Below are 19,400 nucleotides of genomic sequence, written 5' to 3'. Positions count from 1 at the left end.
TGCTATCTTCGACTGTGGCTCTAACCAGCACGTCTCGGTCGTGATGGCAAAGGCATGGTCCGTGCGGAAGATCGTTCGATAGTTGGAGGACGTTGCGCGTCTACGATCCGAGTGACTTTCGAAAGAGATGAGGCTGTCTTTCATGCCTAAGAGATTCTTGAAGATGGGCGCCGGTGACGAGAGTTGTGATTCTGAATCGATATCAAGTTTCAATTGCAGCGAAGTTGGAAGGACTAGGCGCGATGGGTGTACCGCGGCGCAAAGGGGGGTCGAGGTGATGGGGCGGGTGATGGAAGAGGAGGCGATGGGCTCCGAAGGTTCCTGCGCCTGTGCGCTGCCTGAGCTTACTGGTAGCGTGATGACGCGCGGACCACGTATTCAGCGCAGTTATGGTTGTAGTAGCACATATGTCATCGTCACAACGTGCCCCATCTCCGCTACCTCGAACCATAAATCCAAGTATCACGCTTCAGCCACCTCTTTCTAGACGCGGAAAAGGACCCGGACTGGTGCTTGTGTTGGATCACTATGCGGCCAGAGAAGCCAAGGACGGGTGTTTAGATCCACCGCCACTACAGAAATGGGCTGAGGAGGGGTTTGCGGTCGTGCAGGTATGTTTTGAGACTAGAAGGGTGACGACAGAAACGCGTTTCTAAGATCGATTGCAATGGAAGAGGTGGGAGAAGTTGACACATGATACTAATGCTAATTACCAACAGCTGCTCGTCCCTGGCAAAGTCGAAGACGGTAGCGAATTCCCTCTTCAAAAAGCTCTTGAAGTATTGAAGAAATGCGCAGGATGCGAATTCAGCAATGGTGTTGGACTGATATGTTCGTCAACTCCTTTCTGAGCAATGACGATATTTCGGCGACACACTGACCATACCCTGCAGCATACCTATCAAGAACTCCATATTACGTTGAAGAAGCCGCCGGCAGCATCGGCTCAACACCACTTCCACCCCAATTGATACACATAGCGCGGCTGCCAGATACTCGTCGTCGTGAGTCGTGTTCGCTAGTCCCGGGACCGTCTTCGGAAAATACGACACCGCTCCCGGAAAACGTATTCAAGTCTTACCGATACGAAGATGCAAAGAAAGAGTCTGGATGGGTACTTCCAAGCGATGAGAACTACCACAAGCGAAGCGCAGGCATTGCGCACACGAGGAGTTTGACCTTTCTGAAGCCGTTGCTTGGTGGACCATTCTTTAATCTGGAGGCGGTGTGGGAAGAGCATACGAAGTTCGAGTTTGGGGAGAGAGGTGTTGCGAAAACAATGGCTACAATGGTGGACCAGCCGTATGTCAATCACATACCGACTATAACGTACGTATCCATCCAGCACCATTATTGAGCGTCGATACCGTGTCTGAATACGATATGCTAATAACTGGGCAGCGGGGGGTGGGTCAAGAACGACTCACAGCCTTTTACACTCACCACTTTGTCTTCAGCAATCCACCCGATACTGCCCTCTCTCTCGTCTCACGCACCGTAGGCATCGACCGCGTGATTGACGAATTCATCTTCACCCTCACACACACCAAAGAAGTACCCTGGCTCTTGCCCGGTATCCCTCCCACCGGCAGGCCCCTCGCCATTCCCTTCACCAGCGTCGTTGCCATGCGCGGCGATCGACTGTGTCACGAGCATATCAGCTGGGATCATGCGACGGCGCTCAAACAGTTGGGGTTATTGCCGGAGTACGTCCCTTTTCCATACGAGATTGAGGGAGAGGCCAAACCGGAGGGGAAGAGGTACGAGGTGAAGTTGCCGGTTGTGGGAATGGAGGGGAGTAGGAAGTTGGTGGATGAGAGTTGTGAGGAGAGTAACGCGTTGATGGGTGGTAGATGGCGAGTGGTCGACGATGTTTAATAAGAGATTTTCAGGGGACGAGAACGAAGAACGGCCTGATGATCCGATACGATGGGTCGCAAATCGCGGCATCTTCGGAGAAACGTAGAGGCAGTTGGCGTGAAGGCCGCAGATCAATGCTATTTTCGGTGTCGCGACTAGTACTAGCGTCCGGGCAGTGTTTGCATGGGTGTGCGAACACCCTTCCGAAAAGGTTCCACCATCGTCCATGAGCCAGCGATTTTTCTAGAAGTTCACCGAGGAGGGCTAACACTCACTTTTGTTGGCTACTAGCCTCAGCCATGCCACTTCGTAAACCCCATACTAAATCACGTAATGGTTGCTTGCCTTGCAAGAAGAGACATATCAAGGTTTGAGCAGGCTATCCCCTTGCACAACTACAATGCTTGCTGATAACTTCCGAACAGTGCGGAGAGGAGATACCTACATGCCAGAACTGCATCTTTCGACGAGTAGATTGCGCGTATGGATCAAATACCAAAGCTAGTCGACATGATCTCTCCAGAGCTCCAAGTTCGGAAGCTACCGGATCCCCAAACCGCTTCCCGCATGAGGAGCCACCATGGCAAGCAGGGAAGCTTTGCGCACATGATCCATCATCGCAATCAACGATTGGTGTTTCGAGACGACAAGAGCTGCAGCTGATGGTGTACTACATAAACAGAACGAGTCGAACCCTGGCACATGATGCAGCAGAACTTCTTGCCTGGACGGAAGCCATCCCAGAAGAGGCTGTGCAGTATGACTTCCTAATGGATGGGCTCTTGGCGATGGCGTCGCTTCATTTCGCATTTTACAATCCGGACTCGCGTAGGCAATACACCGAATTTGCGATACGATATCAAAACGAGGGTTTGCAAAAGTACAACGAAACTCTTGGGGACATCAACGAAACAAACTGTACTGCCCTTTTTGCTTTCTCTATGCTTATAAATGTGATGGCCATCGCCTTGCCAAACGCAGATCTGGATTCCGCATATTCAGCGCATACCGAAAGCCTGATGACCACGCTTGAACTCGGGCGGGGTATAGGAATCATACACTCGAAATCCGTTCCCCTCCTTACCAATGGAAAACTGGCATCATTCTTCCGACCCTCACCAGGAGATTTGGAGCCCGATGATGAGACACAAGCTGCGTTGGAAAAGCTTCGTCGACATACAGATAGCCTTCTGCATTCCAATTGTATCGACGAAGAGCGTCATGCTGTCTATGCCTCAGGAATCCGGAGTCTTGGACTCGTTTTCGGGTATATGACGACCTCGAGTCATCTGGGGCGCGTCATTGGCTGGCCTGCGATGATCTGGCCAGCAGAACACAGGGAGGCGCTCATGAAGTTGATCCGACATGGCGATATCATGGCCCTAACCATTTTTATGCATTACGGTGTACTTTTACTCCATATCCGGCATCTTTGGTGGGGGGCGCGTAGTGGAATTAGCCTCATCGAGGACCTGGCGATCTCGGTACATGCTGCAGGTCCTAGTTGGGCTGCGTTGACCGAGTGGCCAAGGGAGGTTGCTAGACGAACTGAAGATGGTGGTCGAGGCGCTTTCCAATTTGATGACTCGTTGCCGGGAAGACTCGCCTAACAAGTTTTCTTCGCTGCAGAATCGACTCTCCATTTACATCAAGGACTCTAACTCTCTATCTGTACTTGGAATAATTTGGAAGCGATAAGTGACTATGCTGGTCCAGACTTCACAGTGGGATGAAAAAGGAGGTGCTTAATCAAGACTAAGGTGATACAAGGGTTGCGCCACGCAAAGGTTCTATTCTAGGCAGCTGTCCCGGCTGTGTTACATCTGCTTTCGCAATCAGGCAGGTCAAAAATAACTACACGGATCCGTCGGTGTAAACAACTCAGCTCAGTGCAGGGAATAAACCGATACTACTCGCCGCACCGCCTTCCCTCGACCCTTGCTCAGCAGCGCTGTAATCTCACTTGGATGAACCCAAGCCATCCAAACCATCGTAGCGAACATGAGCACAGCGTCGAACACGTAAAGGAAGACCTCGTGGGATATGAGATACCCTGAGTTACCCTGTGCATACTCAATCAGTCGGAAGATGCACCGCACAAGAATAAGTAAGCTGGCTACGTAGAGTGCATACAGCTGTCTTTCCCATGGCAACGACTGGGAATATACTTTTGACGTCGGCTGTTGGACAAGACGGGCATGGAAGATGACGCCGGTGATGATAAAGAAGCCGAAAAAGAGAAGCTGCACTACTAGGCCAGCAATGATAATCTTCTCTCCGGTATGCACAGATTCAATGGATCCACTTGCCATTATACCCCCACCTAGGTCCATGCGTCAGTCATCGCATCGATTTAGATCCTGGAGATTGGAAAATACGTACCGGCTCCCTGCATCATGAATGATAATACATCCCCCGTCACGAATAACTTTGTGAGCCATTTCTTGGGTATGAGTGAATGTGACTCGCCGTCGGTCACCAAGATGATGCGGCCAAGCATCATGTAGATGCTTGCCGCGAATAGGGCGGGCGCAACCAGAAGGAGGATAGTCGAGAGTGAGTAGATTGCGACCGACCAATTAGGGGACTCTTGGGCGGAAATGGCTCTCTGTAAAACACACACATTAGTTTTGCCGTCCTTTTTACGCTACAATTTCTCGTACGTACTCCAATATACCCGATAACCTCGACTGCGACAAATTATCAGCCTATCTCTTCACGGCGAACACAGAGATTGGGTGTAGCTTACAAACGCCGCCAAGAACGAAAGGAATGAAAATCCAAGTCCGGGTTCGCATGATTTGATAAAAGTGCAACGTTGTGATGAGGAAGAATAGGATGATAAAGATGACCGCCGCTGCCATCGAAGGATTGTAGCGGTAAAGCTTGAAATCGACGGTCTCTTCTGCCATGATGATATCGCTAATTGAAAATAATACGAAGAGAAGTGGTGTTGAATGTGGAAACGTGCAGTAAAGCAAAGTGAACAACTTTTTAGAAGCCTATAATTCCAAGTACCTAATCAACCTGTCCTATTTGTAACGTCCAACCCAGACTATCTACGTACGTTCCGTCGGCTGAGCCATCTAGTACAATATTCCACGGTGCGTATGCGTATTATATGATACGCCCAGGGGCAATTTCTGCTAGAGTTGCGAAACCACAGTACATCGTCCGAGTAATTTTAGGCGATCTAGCAATAAGGTTCGGGCTGACTACCGAGCTAAGGATAGTCGCTCCATTAGCGGGCCCACTGCGCATAGAGCGTATGCGTATGCGCGTGCGTATGCGTATCGCCCCACTTGGCGCCCGATATAGTGTCAGACTTGTCGAGACGGTACAGAAGTACGCAGCGTGGCTGAGTCTTCCCGATGGTCGTCAGATTTGTGCTTTAGTGTGGTTCACAGTTGGGATGGCTTTTCGAAGAGATTTTAGGATAGCTCTTTGCTGCACAGGTTTAAGGTATGTACAAGTACGACTGGAAGATTACGTCTTGAGGCGATATCTAATCGTTTTAACCATAAGGCATAACGTTTATAGTACGCACCGTTGCTTTCCTGACTCTCTTGCTGCTCATTGTACTTATACATTGGCACGCAGTATGATTGTAGTAGCTTTCTGTGTGATCTAGTTGTATTTCTACCTCGTACCGTCTTGAACGATACTGTGATATATCTACACATAGCTGGAAGTGACTCCAATGAGGGATGATAAAGAGAATCTGCTACCCAAGGGACATCATTTGACGTTGTTACCACGTGACGTCTGAAACAACGTGATACAGCATTATCTAGCTAGCATTCATCGACAAACTCCTCTAGATCACTATGAGTCGCATAGAAAGCTCCCTTTGGTTTGTAGTTCTCATCAAACATGAGCGGCTTTGCGCCTGGCACCCAAGTGTAAGCATGCTTATCAGTAAAGCCCCAGAAGTTGATATCTGTGATTCCTGCCTCCAAAGCCTCCTTGACGACGGCACCATAGATCTGAGTCTCGAGTGTTTTATTCAGTGTGTGCACGTCCATTTCGGCGATTTCGACTTGCAGCCCGAGCGCTTTGTAGAAACGAACCATGTCCGTTATCACGCCGGGTACCGGAGCGACTTCGGTGATATGCATTTGCAGGGCAACTCCATCGATTGGAACGCCGTCTGCAACGAGTCCAGAAACCAGGTCTTCAAGCTCTTGACGCTTGCCGGGAAGCACTTCTACTTGGTTTTCGTTGATGTATAGCTTGGCTCCAGGGGATGCAGCCCGTGCGATGCGGAAGGCTTCGTTGATGTAACCCGGACCAAGTTGTCTGGAGAAGTCATTCGCATTTAAGCCTCCACCCATGGTTTTAAGAGCCTCAGTGACTACGTCCCATCGGTCGATCCGTCCTTCGTACCGGTGCATGATAGCTTCGAAATGAGTCGTCATCGCGGCACGCAACGCTTTGGGATTGGTGATGTTGACTACAAAGTCGGGATTGCAGCAGCTCGAGATGAGTCCGTGCCCTTTGACTAACATGTCATGTTTGTTGGCGAAGTCAACGAGACGGTCGATGGGATCCCAGTTGTAATGGCCTAGCGTAGGGTTGATGAAAGACCATTTCATCTCATTCTCAGGATGCAAGCTGTTGAATTGCTCAGCGAGGACAGCCGCGAAGACAGGATCTTCAAGGTATGTCGGGTTGATAGCTCCAGATCCAATTGTGATGTTCTTCTTATGCGCCTCTTCTCTCAGCGTCGTAGTGCCGGTGCTGGGGATTGTGATGCTCGCTTTGACGGCGGTAAGGAGTAACAGAGTGGTTGTCATGGTACCAAAAACTTTGAAATTTGTGCTGAAGGCCATATTGCTGGGTTCGTGTGATTCGTGTTGTCTGCGCTGCTTGTTTTTGGTGCTATGTGCCTACTGCATCGGAAGGCTTGAACGATTTATATATGAATGAAATAGGGGTCTTGCCATGCTGTAGCCATGTCATGGCTCATCCGCTGGAGTATCTTGAGGTCGAGGCATAGTACAATACGCGTCGACGGCACTTGCCAGACAACGATAGTGTACCTAGGAGGACATAGCGTACCTAGAATGGCGACAGTTGCGACCTTTTCAAGGTCGTGCGTGGTATTGCACAGCCACTAAGCAGCGTTGGCCGAGTTGTGCAGCTACTAGCAAGCTTGGTAGCTTTTCATCGGCAACCAAAATTGACTTTCGCAAGCTGGCGCTGATTGGCTGAAACTGGGCTAGCGGCGGCGGTCACTGCTCGGTGACGCAACACACCCCTGCAAAAGCTGTGCTCAGCTCCAGACAACGCCAGTGCACATGCCTTCCAAACAAATACGCATACGCAGACGCATAATACACTTTAGTGCGTTCTTTAGAAACCGTCTGATATGTCTCGTCACCCTTGTCGGCAGGCCATCCACCAACATCACTTCTTTCTTACACTTGAATATTCTCCATCGACACCATGGAACCGGAAAAAAGGCTTTCGAATTTTGCCGAACTTCCCGGTGATATACCGATAGGTCGCAGGTTCACAGGCCATGAAAGTACAGAGATAAATCGTGATCGAAAGCCTATAAAGCTCAGCAGTTACCAGGAATCTTCTTCGATCAACGCATCAGCGGACGCACCCGATGATGGAAAGCTCAAGGCCGGCAGTAAGACTCACGATTCCTCGGTTCATCAGTTGAATTGAAACTCATGTTTTCTAGGCGATGGGCGCATCAACATCGATCTGAATTCGAAAGCTGTGAGGACGCTTTCGCTGCTCTACGGTGATGCTCTTAACGACATACCGGAAGATGCGCCACCAGAGTATTCAGAATTCCTAGACGGACCGGATCGCTACAAGTCGTGGCCTGTTAAACTGAACATTGTCATCCAAGTTGTAGGCAGTCGAGGAGACGTCCAGCCTTTCATCGCGCTTGGTGACGAGCTTCGGCGGTATGGCCACCGAGTGAGGCTAGCGACCCACGACATGTTCCAAGATCTCGTGCGAGGCTCCGGTTCTGGACTAGAATTCTACCCAATCGGCGGTAATCCTTCAGAATTGATGGCGTACATGGTCAAAAACCCCGGTCTGATTCCTAGTCTCGAGAGCTTGCGGGCTGGTGAGATCAAGAAGAAACAGATGATGGTCAGGGAGATGTTGGAAGGGTTCTGGAGGTCATGCATCGCACCAGACATCATGAGCCATGAGCCATTCGTGGCAGATGCTATCATTGCCAACCCACCCAGCTTTGCACATGTCCACTGCGCACAGGCTCTTGGAATTCCCGTTCACATGATGTTCACTATGCCATGGACAAGTACGCGAGCATTTCCACACCCACTAGCGAATCTGAAAAACGCCGAGGGCAAACAAAGCGCTGCAAATTACCTATCATATGGGGTTGTCGATTGGCTAACATGGCAAGGGTAAGTTGTTCATACAAAGTCGACATAGAATTCCTCGTTGCACAGACTAGATGATACTGACCTGGGATCTAGACTTGGTGACGTTATCAACCAATGGCGCCAGACGCTGGACTTAGAGCAGGTGGGGATGTTCGATGGCCCTAGTCTTGCGACCACACTGAGCATTCCCATGACTTACTGCTGGTCTCCGGCTCTCGTACCGAAACCCTTCGACTGGCCGGCCCACATAGACGTCTGCGGTTTCTTCTTCCGGGATCCTCCTCAGTACGAGCCACCAGCTGAAATTCGATCCTTCATTGAGAGTGGACCGCCACCTGTCTACATAGGATTCGGCAGCATCGTTCTTGAAGACCCTCAAAGAATTACCGCAGTCATATTAGAGGCTGTAAGAGCGAACGGATTTCGTGCTATCGTGTCCAAGGGATGGTCAAAGTTGGGAGATCACGGAGAGTCTCATGAAGATATCATCTTCATTGGTGATTGTCCACACGAGTGGTTGTTTCAGCATGTGGCCGCAGTGGTGCATCATGGTGGCGCTGGAACGACTGCATGTGGTTTGCTGAACGGCAAGCCCACGACTATCGTTCCATTCTTCGGAGAGTAAGTCCAATTGTCCACTCCGTTGCGTCGGCAAATTTGCTAATAAGTCGGTAGTCAACCATTCTGGGGCCAGATGGTAGCTGCTGCTGGTGCTGGTCCGATGCCTATTCCTCAACGGGACATAACGGCCGAAAGCCTGTCTCAAGCGATCAGATTCTGTTTATCACCTGAAGCGGCGAGCGCGGCTGCAGTCATTGCACAGAAGATGCAATCTGAGAGAGGCGTCGAAGCTGCAGTTATGTCTTTCCATCGGAATCTCCCATTCAGAGACATGTCTTGCGATGTACTACCACACCTACCGGCAACTTTCTGCTTTGACAAGAAAGGCCACAGGATGAAGCTTTCTTCCTTGGCTACAGAAGTTATGACACTGAGATTCTCAAAGGATGCCAAACATCTAAAATTGTAGGTTTCGCCCTTATCACTTCGTGCTTCGATGAGCATTTCCTGCATCCGATCGCTAATTTGTGTACAGATACGAGAGCAGACCCGTTGTCATAGAGCCTCGCCGATGGGATCCCATCTCCGGTGGAGCGTCCGCAGTCCTTGGCACTACAGTCGATCTTGCGACATGCGTCACAGGAGTTTTCACGAAACCAATAACGGAGTATCGAGACGATCGCGACCGACGTGCCTACGAAGACTCAAAGCTAGATGTTTCGGGAGCGTCCAATACCAGTATTAATCATATCGACCAATCGAAGCCGATGTCTGACAGCGCAAGTGCTGAGACATCAGCAAACAGCGTTGTTCCGAAACGTAAAGCCATCTCAGCAGGTCAACTGGCAGGTGCGTCCGGAGCGAGCATTGCCATGTTTGCTCCAAAGGCCCTAAAGGGTATGACAGTCGACATTCCTCTCGCGATTACCGATGGTCTCAAGAATGTGCCTCGACTCTACGGCGAAACACCTCGTGACCACGGGCCTGTGACAGGCTTCAAGAGTGGCGCAGCTGTTGCAGGCAAGACTTTCGCGTGGGGCTTCATTGATGGAGTGAGTGACGTTGTTGTAAAGCCATACCAAGGTGCTCAGGAGGAAGGTTTCAAAGGCGCTGCAAAAGGGGTGGGCAAAGGAATGGCTAGCATGGTCACAAAGACCGGTGCTGGCATGTTCGGTCTTTTTGGGTATACAAGCGCAGGTATCGCAAAAAGCTTGAGAACGGCAGTCTACACGAAGACCAGAAAAAGTATTGCTGAAGCGAGACATGCAGAGGGCAGGTGGCTAGTTGAGAACGACGAACATAGTACGGAAGAGGCTGAGAAGATCATTACGCGTTTGTTAGCACGGAGAGGGGATAAGCAATGAGAACGGGACAGGGACTTTATAGGAGAACGTCTTTCTGAAAGCAATGAAAACAATTTAACGCAGACATTGGAGCGACTATATCGCTACAGAGTATTGAGAATGGGGCGTTTGCGCCAGCTGTCAGTGCAGAAAAGAATCGACGACTGCTTAATGGATGCCGGCAGAGCATGAAAACTCCAACATATCAGGTGTTAGATGTAGCTGCTTTGGACCGAAGTGCTGAAGCTCTGAGTCTTTGGTCCGGGTAGCTAATCTTCCGAAGACAGAACCACTGTTCGATATCGGAAAGAAAGGTTTTGACCCACGCGAAGCGAAAGCTGCTGCCTACATAAATCTACTTTCAGCCTGGCCATATACGCCACTGCATCATACAATAACGCCCACATAACAAAAACAACGCGTACGCGCACGTACACACCCACACACTAATACGTACACCTTCCACACGTTCCAACATGACATCTCCGCAGCAGCCGCCTCGGCCTTCGTGTGACCCTCAAGATTCCGCAACATACCAGCGACTGGGGTCCGTGTACCACGTCTACTTCGAGTTCGAGAGCTGCAAGCCTACAAGTATCAGGTGAACCTTATACAAGGAAAAAAAACAGATAGATACAGAGATAACGAGCTCTACCCTTACAGCGTACATTGTCTCTTAATAAGAAGACTTTTATAGATGAATAGCATTGTAGTCTTCTAAGTTCTCTATCTATATCTACATAGCTCTTAATATACTCTTTTATGTAACGGTTTGGGCCTTGCCCAGATCAACTCTAGTACGAGTTAGGATAGCTCATGTACGGTCATCTATATATGTAGCTTAGCCCACCTCAGATAGTCAATTCAGCGCAGTCCTCCCCTCTATCTTAACACCGTCACAATTAGACCTAGCAAGTCGCCGGTTAGAGCACCTATCCTCTTCGTCCTAAAGTTAGATAGCATAATGCGATTGTGCGTTAACTATTGTAGCCTTAACAAGGTTACGATTAAGGACTAGTACTCTATCCCGCTTGTTAGCGAGATGTTAGACTAGTTATTAAAAGCTGCTATCTACACTAAGCTAGATCTTCGCGACGCCTATTATAGGCTCTAGATCTAGGAGGGGGATGAATGGAAGACAGCTTTTAAAACCCGATACGGGCATTACAAGTACAACGTAATGCCGTTCGGTCTAGCGAACGCCCTAGCAACGTTCTAGTCCTATGTCTACTAAGCCCTTAGAGGCCTAGTTAACCGTACCTGCGTAGTATACCTAGACGACATCCTTATCTACTCCGGAAATGAGGCGGAACACGACCGGCACGTCGAAGAGGTGCTGTATCAACTAGTCTAATAGGGGTTGTTTTGCAAGGCGAGCAAGTGCGCCTTCTTAACGAAGTTAGTAGAGTTCTTAAGCTTTATTATTACTCTAGGCGGCGTCGTGATAGACCTAGCGAGAGTGCAGACAATACAAGAATAGCTAGAACTAATAGGATATAAAGACATCTAAGTCTTCCTAGGGTTCTGCAACTTCTACAGACAGTTTATCTATAATTACTCCGCTATTATCCGCCCGCTAGTAGACCTTATAACACGCGCCTAATTACCGCTAACGCCCTATACTAATCCTAAAGCAGGAGAAGTTTAGAAGAAAAAGGCAAAGAGTCGCAAAGGGCCAACTAAATAGTACCTCCCTTAGTTATGGCCTAAGGACGCCTAAGAGGCTTTTAGAACACTGCGATAGAAGTTTACAGAGGCCCCTGTACTCTAACACTTCGACCTAACTAAGCTAGTAATAGTGCTAACTAACGCATCTAACTTCGCTATAGCAGCGATCCTCCTCTAACCTACAGATATAGATGTCCCTACAGAGAAGCACTAGAAACTAGTAGCCTTCTAGAGCAAGAAGTTTACTGGCCTATTACTAAGGTAGCACACCTACGACAAAGAACTATCTACAATAGTTAAGTTGTTTAAGACGTAGCGGCACTACCTCGAACATGCCCTGTCTACGATCTAGGTACTCTCTAATTACAACAACCTAAGGTACTTTATGACTACGAAGGAACTCTCCCCTAAGCAAGCGCGCTAGGCAGAAGAACTAGCTAGGTTCGATTTTAAAATCGAATACAAACCTAGGGCTAACAACTCTGCGGACGGCCTATTAAGGAGACCTAACTACGCGCAAGGCCTCTAGGTTAGTAAGCAAAAAGCACTGCAAGATGCTATGCTGCTAACCCTCTAGCAAAAGCTTCGAATATAGACTATCTAGATATCTATAGCTTCTAGTACTACTCTAGAAGTACAGGGCAGCGAACCCCCTAATAGAGGACTAGAGCGGTCCTGTTAACTATCTAGAACACTCGCTCTAGAGCTGGAATTCCCTGACACGTTGTTAGACCCCGGCGATAAGTCGCCTGTCCTACCTTGCACTTAACCTACAGGCAAAGAATGCTAGTGCAAGGAGGAAACCTACGAAGCTAGGGGAGAGAAATTTAATGTAGCCTAAGGCCTCCTCTAAAGCCTTAACAGTAAATACCTCTCGCTAAACAGCCTAGCGCATAAAGCTGCGCAAGGCGATAACGCCTTTGCACTAGAACCCCCAGACCTCCTACTCTAACACATTAGACTAGTTTAGGAACGTAATTAGGCCTATTACGGGAACGAAGCGCTGACGCGTTAAGCGGAGGGCGAGGCGAATAAGACAGCTAATATGTGGGAAGTTGACCCTACTAGCATCTTGCGCAGGAACGGGAAAGTGTAGATACCCGAAGACGCAGCACTCCGCGCGAACCTCCTTATAAGGAATTACGATAATCTTATAGGCGGACACTACGGCGTTGACAAGACGGTCGCTGTCCTCAAAATGAAGTACTAGTAGCTACATGCGAAGCGCGACGTTAGTAAATACATCTAGCAGTGCGCCGCCTGTTAGCTAAATAAGATCCGCAGGTATAAGCTATAGGGGCAACTTGTCCCTCTACTAGTGCTAGATACTGCATAGCGGCATTACTCCTTAGACTTCGTTACTAACCTGCCGAAGTCACAAGATAATTAAGGAAACACTTTTAATGCAATCCTTGTCTTAGTAGACAGGTTCTCGAAATACGTCTGTTACCTCCCCGTAGCAAAGACGATAACTGCCTAGGGCGTTGCTAACATCCTACTACGGCAATGTTTCCTAAAGATAGGTCTGCCCGACACACTAGTGTTAGACAGAGGCTTAGTCTTCACCAGCTAGTTCTGGTTAGACATATGCTTCTACCTAAAGATAGACTACTACCTAAGCACTGCGTTCTACCCTTAGACAGACGGGCAGACCGAACGACAGAATTAGGAACTAGAAACCTACCTCTGCATCTACATAGGATACTAGCAGGACGACTAGGTTAGCCTGCTGCCCTACGCAGAGTACGCATATAACTTAAAGGAACACTCTGCACACGGGCAATCGCCTATAAGAGTAGCCTTCGGAACAAACCCTAAGGGGTTTGATAGAGTACCTAATATGCATTAGTTGCGAAAACTACCTACATTATAGGCAGAAGGCGGGCTAACACTAGAACTGCGACGGCAGGTTAGCTACTAACTTACTAAGTAGGCAGACATAAGCAGCGCAGCTAAATCTAGTTTAGAAAAGGCCTAGCGTACAAACGCAAAATAGTATAACACGTCTAGACTACCGCTCTACTTCGCGGAAGGTAACTTAGTCTTGCTTTAATTAAAGAACATTACCACGAGCTGACCCTCTAAGAAGATAGATGCTAGGTACCTAGGACTATTTACGGTTACTAAGAAGATCGGTAAGCTGGCATACAGACTCGACCTCCCTCTGTCGATGGCCCGTATACACCCCGTCTTTAACATCGCACTCCTAGAACCCTAGAACGAACTCTTTAAGTTTACTAAGTTTAAACTAGGACTAATCTAGATACTAGAAGATGTCTCCGCAGGAGATAGATACAAGGTAGAAGGCATCCTAGAACACAGGGAGACTATAGTAAGAGGCTAGGAATATAAGGTTAAGTGGCTAGGATAGCTAACCTAGGATTGCACCTAGGAACTGGAAGACTACTTAGACAACTGCGAGCAAATCCTTGCAGAATACATGGCTAACCTAAGGGACGTATCACGGGCACGCGGTAGGAGCCGTACGGCCTAAGGACGGCCTATGGCTACGCTAACAACTTGTTACTAGACTTAAGGGTCTAAGAGAGGGAGGGGACGCAAGGGGAAGCTGTAAGCAACTCTATGTTATGCGTAAAGTAGAAAGTATTACTAGGATAACAAAACTAAGTTCTTAGAAGAAGATGTTATTCTACAAATACACTACGAACCCTAGAAGAACTACTAGAGACCTTAGTTACCCTTAGGGAAGTTACTAGCTCCTCCTATTAGGGTATTAGAGGAACGACGTTTAGAGTTGTAACGGCGCTTAGTTAGGGAGCTGCCGGCCTTACTTACATTTAGATATAGCGCCTGAACCTTATAACCGCCTGGAACCTTACGACTATAGTAGTACTAGCGCTTCTCTCGTTCTAACGCGGTACTATCCTTAGAGAATAAAGCCCTCTTAAGGCTAGCGTCTACTACAACATTAGAAGGCGCGTTTAAACCCTAAGAACCTAAGCTAGCAGTATAGCGCTTAAGGTTAAAGGTGTAGGAGACTTAACGCGCCTTAGCCTACTTAACGTTAGACATCTTAGAGCGGGTAATCTTACGCTTGACCTGGGCGGCATGTTCGGAGAACGCGGTACGGAGCTCCTTTACGTAGTCGAAGGCCCGCTTCTAGTACTTGCGGATGTTCTTATTAGCGTCGAACATCTCCTGCTCTTGTCCCTCTAAGTAGCTACTATCCCTTATAGCGTTAATGCTCTTGCAGGTAGCGTAATTGACGAGGTATATAAGCAGGTTAACGGCGCGGCGGAAGGGAAGATCAACCTGTAAGACATTAGTAAGGACTATTGCGATAGCAACTAGCACTTACAGGAGAACAACCTAACTTATAAGCCTTACGATAACTACTACAGACACTATAGGAGCTGTTGCGCTTGCAGAACTCGTCCTCTATAAAGGCCTAGGCAAATCCCTTTACAGTCCCGTCGCTAACCCTAGGCTTGCTAACAGTAACTAGCGCCACAAGGCAAGACTAGTAGGCGAACCTTACTAGCTAAGGCTAGGCTTGCAGGTGCTAAGGCAGGTTATAGATGTGGGACGGGACGCTGCTTGAAGGGCTAGCGCTAGAGATAGTGCTAGCGTAGATAGTTATTGTAGTGTTAATGCGGTAGACTGTTGTTGTTATTGTAATAAAGGTTAGATGCAGAAAAGATTCTAAAACACTGCAACTTATACCCTATTACCTCGCGCTCTTACATGCCTAAGGGGTCTCCGTAGTTGTAGCGGTGCCTTACCGCTTACCTTACTATAGGGTCGCAAACACAGTAAAATGCGCTTAACACTTTAACAACACTACGCAAACACTAAGCTACGTGCTAGACAGTTACAAGACAAACAGGCTAAACACCCTATTATTTACTGCGGTAAAGCTAGGAGATAGCTAGGTAATGTGGCTGCGGCTATAGCAACCCGAAGTGCGCGGAGCATAGTAAGATTTTTTCCTTATAGAGGTTTTTCACATGCCCCTAGCGTTTAGGTCGCGGGATAACAACAGGCAGTGATCGGACTAACGCCGACAGCGACACAGTAACGTAAAGCGCGGACAGGCTCTAAGCGTAAAAGTATTGCGCTAACATTGTAAAGACTATTGTAAGAGTTAGGACGACTCTTAAGAAGGGGGGGGGCTATTGTTACGATGTTCTATCACCACAGGATTCTAGCTACAGACTAGTAAGCTACTAGGAACCCTTTAGGGCACCGTTAGATCACACCAGCCACAATCACGTGACGTAGGTATATATTATCCCTCTGAGAGGCTTAATAGCCCCTTAAGGATTCGTCTCAATATAAGCCTATACTAATATCTTAGTGCCTGCCCAACTACTCCTCACACTATCACTACTTATATAGCGTTCCTGTATTGCTAATCGTCCTTTAGGGCTTCTAACTATAGCTCTTTAAGCTTATTAGGTTATTCTAGCTTGTCGCCCTAGCTAGCTAGGCCCTTGCGCTCAACTTGTTCTCTAAGCGCCTTACTGCAGTGCTCTACCTGTTCTACGCTGCTCTCGCTTACGGTAGGAACTAGGTCTTCTAACTGTTCCTTAGTTAGGTTAGGACGTACTCCCGTTCGTCCTACGCGTATCCTCGCGGACATTACCTAGCTTACTAGTAGATTATCTTGTTCCTTACTACTCTCCTCGTAGCACTAAGAGGTCGGCTTTAGGACCTAAATAATACGCTTTTAGAGGCGCTTATCGTCTGCATCCTTAGGTAGGTCCTGCTCTCTGCGTGAGAGTGCATTAGCTCGTACGTTCTGCCTCCCTAGTCTGTACAGAATCTCTATATTAAACTAGCTTAACATCGCTGCCTAGCAGACTTAACGTTCGCTTAGCATCTTTAGTTTCATAAAGTACTCTAGGTTCTTATAATCTGTAATTACCTTAAAGCTCTTAACTAAACGCAGTTTAGCGTCCTATTCTTCTAGGCAACAGATAATCGCTAGTAGTTCCTTGTTATAAATCTCGTAGTTGCATTCGTAGGCGTTGTTCTTTTTTAAGAAGTACGCACAAGGACGCAGTATCCCCTCGTCGTCGTACTAAGACAACACTCCTCCTACAGCGTAACTAGAAGAGTTGCATTCTAGAACTGTGTCTTGTTTAGAGTTAAACGTCGCTAAGTTAGGTTCTATAGTAAAGATCTCCTTTAGCTTGTTAAACGCTAGCTGCTCTTTATCTCTCTAGGTAAAGCTTACGTTGCCTGTTAAGCGCGTAAGAGGAGTAGCTATCTTTGCGAAGTCTCTAATAAACCTTTAGTAGAAGTTCGCAAACCTAAGGAACGACCGTACTCCTTTTACGGTCTTAGGTGCCTCCTAGTCCTTAATAGCTTTAACCTTGTCTAGATCTATCCTAATGCCCTTCCCTGTGTTAATAATAAAACTAAGGTACTTAGTAGACTTTACCTTAAACTCGCATTTCTTAATATCTACGTAGAGGCCTGCGTCCTGTAGCTTGCTAAGGACTTTTTAAACGTAATCTTAGTGTTGTTGCAGGTTGCTATCCGTGTAGATTAACACGTCGTTAAGGTAAGCCGAGCAGAAATCGTTAAGGTGTTCTCTTAATGTCTAGTTAATATACCGCTAAAAGGTGCTTAGGGAATTAGCTATGCTAAATGGAGTTACTAACTACTTAAAAAGACTAAAGCGCGTTTAGAAGGCTGTTTTCTATTCGTCTCCTTCTGCTACACAGATCTTGTAGAAGGCTGCGATTACGTCTAGTTTCGTAAACTACTTCGCCTTGCTTAGGTTGTTAAGCGTCTCTTAGATAAGTGGCAGCGGGTATCTGTCCTTCTTAGTAATCGCGTTTAACGCTTAGTAGTCGATATAGAAGCGTAACCCTCCTCCTAGCTTTTTCGCGAATAGTACTAGAGCTAAGGCTAGCAAGCTACTTACGCGTATAAACCCCTTCTCTAACAAAGACGTAAGTTCCTTTTAGAGTACTAGGAGCTCGCCTCTTAACATACTGTATAGTAGGCCCTACGGCAGCTAGGGCTGTTAACTGTTTTTCGTTTTAAGCTTAATTTAGTAGTCTACTCCTAGCCCTCTATAAGGAGGGAGCTTTACAGCTTCTTTTAGGTTAAAGAGCTCGTAATAGCTCTAATAGTGTTTTAGTAATAATACTCTTACGTCTACTAATTTCTTTAGTGCTAGCGCCTTATTAATGTCTACAATAGAGGCGGCAAATATTCGCACTTTAGCCTCTAGATCTCTAGATTTCCTTAGGAGACTCGTAAACGTAGCTGCGTTCACTTGTTAGGGTGCGTTCCTGTTAACAACGCCTTCGTTATACCTTACCTAAATGCCCTTTAAGTAGATAAATAAGCTCCTTTTAGCTAGAGCTATCGTCACGTCTAGGTAGTCTATCTACCCTTTGCCTAGGACAACGTCTTCGTCTATGTAGTTAATTACATATGCGTAGGCAACCTCTTAGTAGCTGTGCATATTAAACTTAAATTAAGAGACCTTATTAATCTTCGACAACTTCCTGTTAATTCCTTCGATTAGCTAGGGGGCGACTAAGAAGCACTTAAGGCAGCTTCGGCGAGCGAACTTCCTACTAACTAGTGCGTAGCACAGACAACCGCTGTCTATTAACGCAGTTGCGTTATTTACTGTATTTACGATTAGGTGTGCTGTAAGCAGTTTCGTGTTTATGTGCTTTTGTTAAAACTAGTTCTATTCGCTACGTGTTCGCTAATCTATCTTTAGTGGCTCTGTCACGAGATGCTACGAGCACGTGTTTAAGAGCTTACTAGAAGCGTTAATTGTGGCTACGTACGATATCTAGTGTAATACAAGACGTTGCGTAAGGAAACAGAATTAGCATGTACAGGCGGTAAGAAGTTATTAATAGGGGCCGTGCGTATGGCGCTAGGCCTAGCCGGCTAATTAGCAGAATACTGGTCAGCGGGTTCTGGGCGCGTTAGTGTAAAGGGGCCCGGTAGTTCCGTGACACTGGGGAAAAAATGCTTAATCTTAAAGTCTTATTTAAATAACTAAGGAAACTGTTATACTAAACAAAAAGGTCTCCGGTTGCGCACCTGTTTTGAAGCACGTTTCCCCTTTTAGCTGCTACCTAGGCAGGAAATTCTCAGGATGTGCAAGACTTCTTCTAGCCTAGTATGTTGAATTTGACCTACGGGAAAACTTTAAACGCGGGAAAGGGCGAAGCCCAGAGAGGGGACCAGGGATTCCTAAAACCTTTTCCCCACCATAGGATATGGGAAAAAATCTAATGACTTTTAAAAAGGGTCCAAAAGCAAGGCATACCTGCCTTCTAGTGTTACTACCACTAAGCAAAGGGTCTATCTTTATCCTTTTCCAGATATAGAAGAAAAAGTGTCCAGCGTTTATAGAAATAGTTACCACTGGGTTCCTACGCGATACGTCCGGGGGGGGGTTCGTGCGTCCTGTGGGAACCTTTTCAGATCCTTAAAATTAACCAGGCTTTCTACCCTTCCCCAAAAAAAAACCAAAAGGGGGGGAAATTTCTAGCGTTCAAGTGGTAAAGAGGTTGGGGGAAAATCTTATGGGATCCCATAAGGGAGGGTGCCTCCCAAAAAAAATTTTTCCCACTGGGGCAAC

General features: G+C 47.5%; 5 protein-coding genes across 5 annotated transcripts; 3 read left to right on the top strand and 2 right to left on the bottom strand.

The window, feature by feature from the left end:
- Positions 1-667: 667 nt before the first annotated feature.
- Positions 668-1,878, top strand: ALTATR162_LOCUS5524 (uncharacterized protein; the record flags this gene model as incomplete). The annotated part of the gene is made up of 4 exons (XM_043313143.1): positions 668-676; positions 720-831; positions 894-1,333; positions 1,402-1,878. 4 exons carry the CDS (start codon positions 668-670, stop codon positions 1,876-1,878), a joined length of 1,038 nt encoding a protein of 345 aa, XP_043169078.1.
- A 281-nt stretch (positions 1,879-2,159) lies between these two features.
- ALTATR162_LOCUS5523 (uncharacterized protein) lies at positions 2,160-3,470 on the top strand (the record flags this gene model as incomplete). The annotated part of the gene is made up of 2 exons (XM_043313142.1): positions 2,160-2,228; positions 2,286-3,470. 2 exons carry the CDS (start codon positions 2,160-2,162, stop codon positions 3,468-3,470), a joined length of 1,254 nt encoding a protein of 417 aa, XP_043169077.1.
- Positions 3,471-3,746: 276 nt separating this feature from the next.
- Positions 3,747-4,772, bottom strand: ALTATR162_LOCUS5522 (uncharacterized protein; the record flags this gene model as incomplete). Its single annotated transcript, XM_043313141.1, has 4 exons — positions 3,747-4,183; positions 4,243-4,468; positions 4,528-4,550; positions 4,610-4,772. The coding sequence occupies 4 exons, from the start codon at positions 4,770-4,772 to the stop codon at positions 3,747-3,749; spliced, it is 849 nt and encodes a 282-aa protein (XP_043169076.1).
- Positions 4,773-5,654: 882 nt separating this feature from the next.
- ALTATR162_LOCUS5521 (uncharacterized protein) lies at positions 5,655-6,692 on the bottom strand (the record flags this gene model as incomplete). The annotated part of the gene is made up of 1 exon (XM_043313140.1): positions 5,655-6,692. The coding sequence occupies one exon, from the start codon at positions 6,690-6,692 to the stop codon at positions 5,655-5,657; it is 1,038 nt and encodes a 345-aa protein (XP_043169075.1).
- Positions 6,693-7,308: 616 nt separating this feature from the next.
- ALTATR162_LOCUS5520 (uncharacterized protein) lies at positions 7,309-10,165 on the top strand (the record flags this gene model as incomplete). The annotated part of the gene is made up of 5 exons (XM_043313139.1): positions 7,309-7,501; positions 7,556-8,261; positions 8,334-8,861; positions 8,916-9,266; positions 9,337-10,165. The coding sequence occupies 5 exons, from the start codon at positions 7,309-7,311 to the stop codon at positions 10,163-10,165; spliced, it is 2,607 nt and encodes an 868-aa protein (XP_043169074.1).
- Between the last annotated feature and the right edge of the window lie 9,235 nt (positions 10,166-19,400).

This window comes from Alternaria atra (assembly GCF_907166805.1).
Source record: "Alternaria atra isolate CS162 genome assembly, contig: 25, whole genome shotgun sequence".
Lineage (NCBI taxonomy): Eukaryota > Fungi > Ascomycota > Dothideomycetes > Pleosporales > Pleosporaceae > Alternaria > Alternaria atra.
The sequence above is the reverse complement of the archived record's forward strand: the minus strand, read 5'-3'. Positions and strand labels throughout refer to the sequence as shown.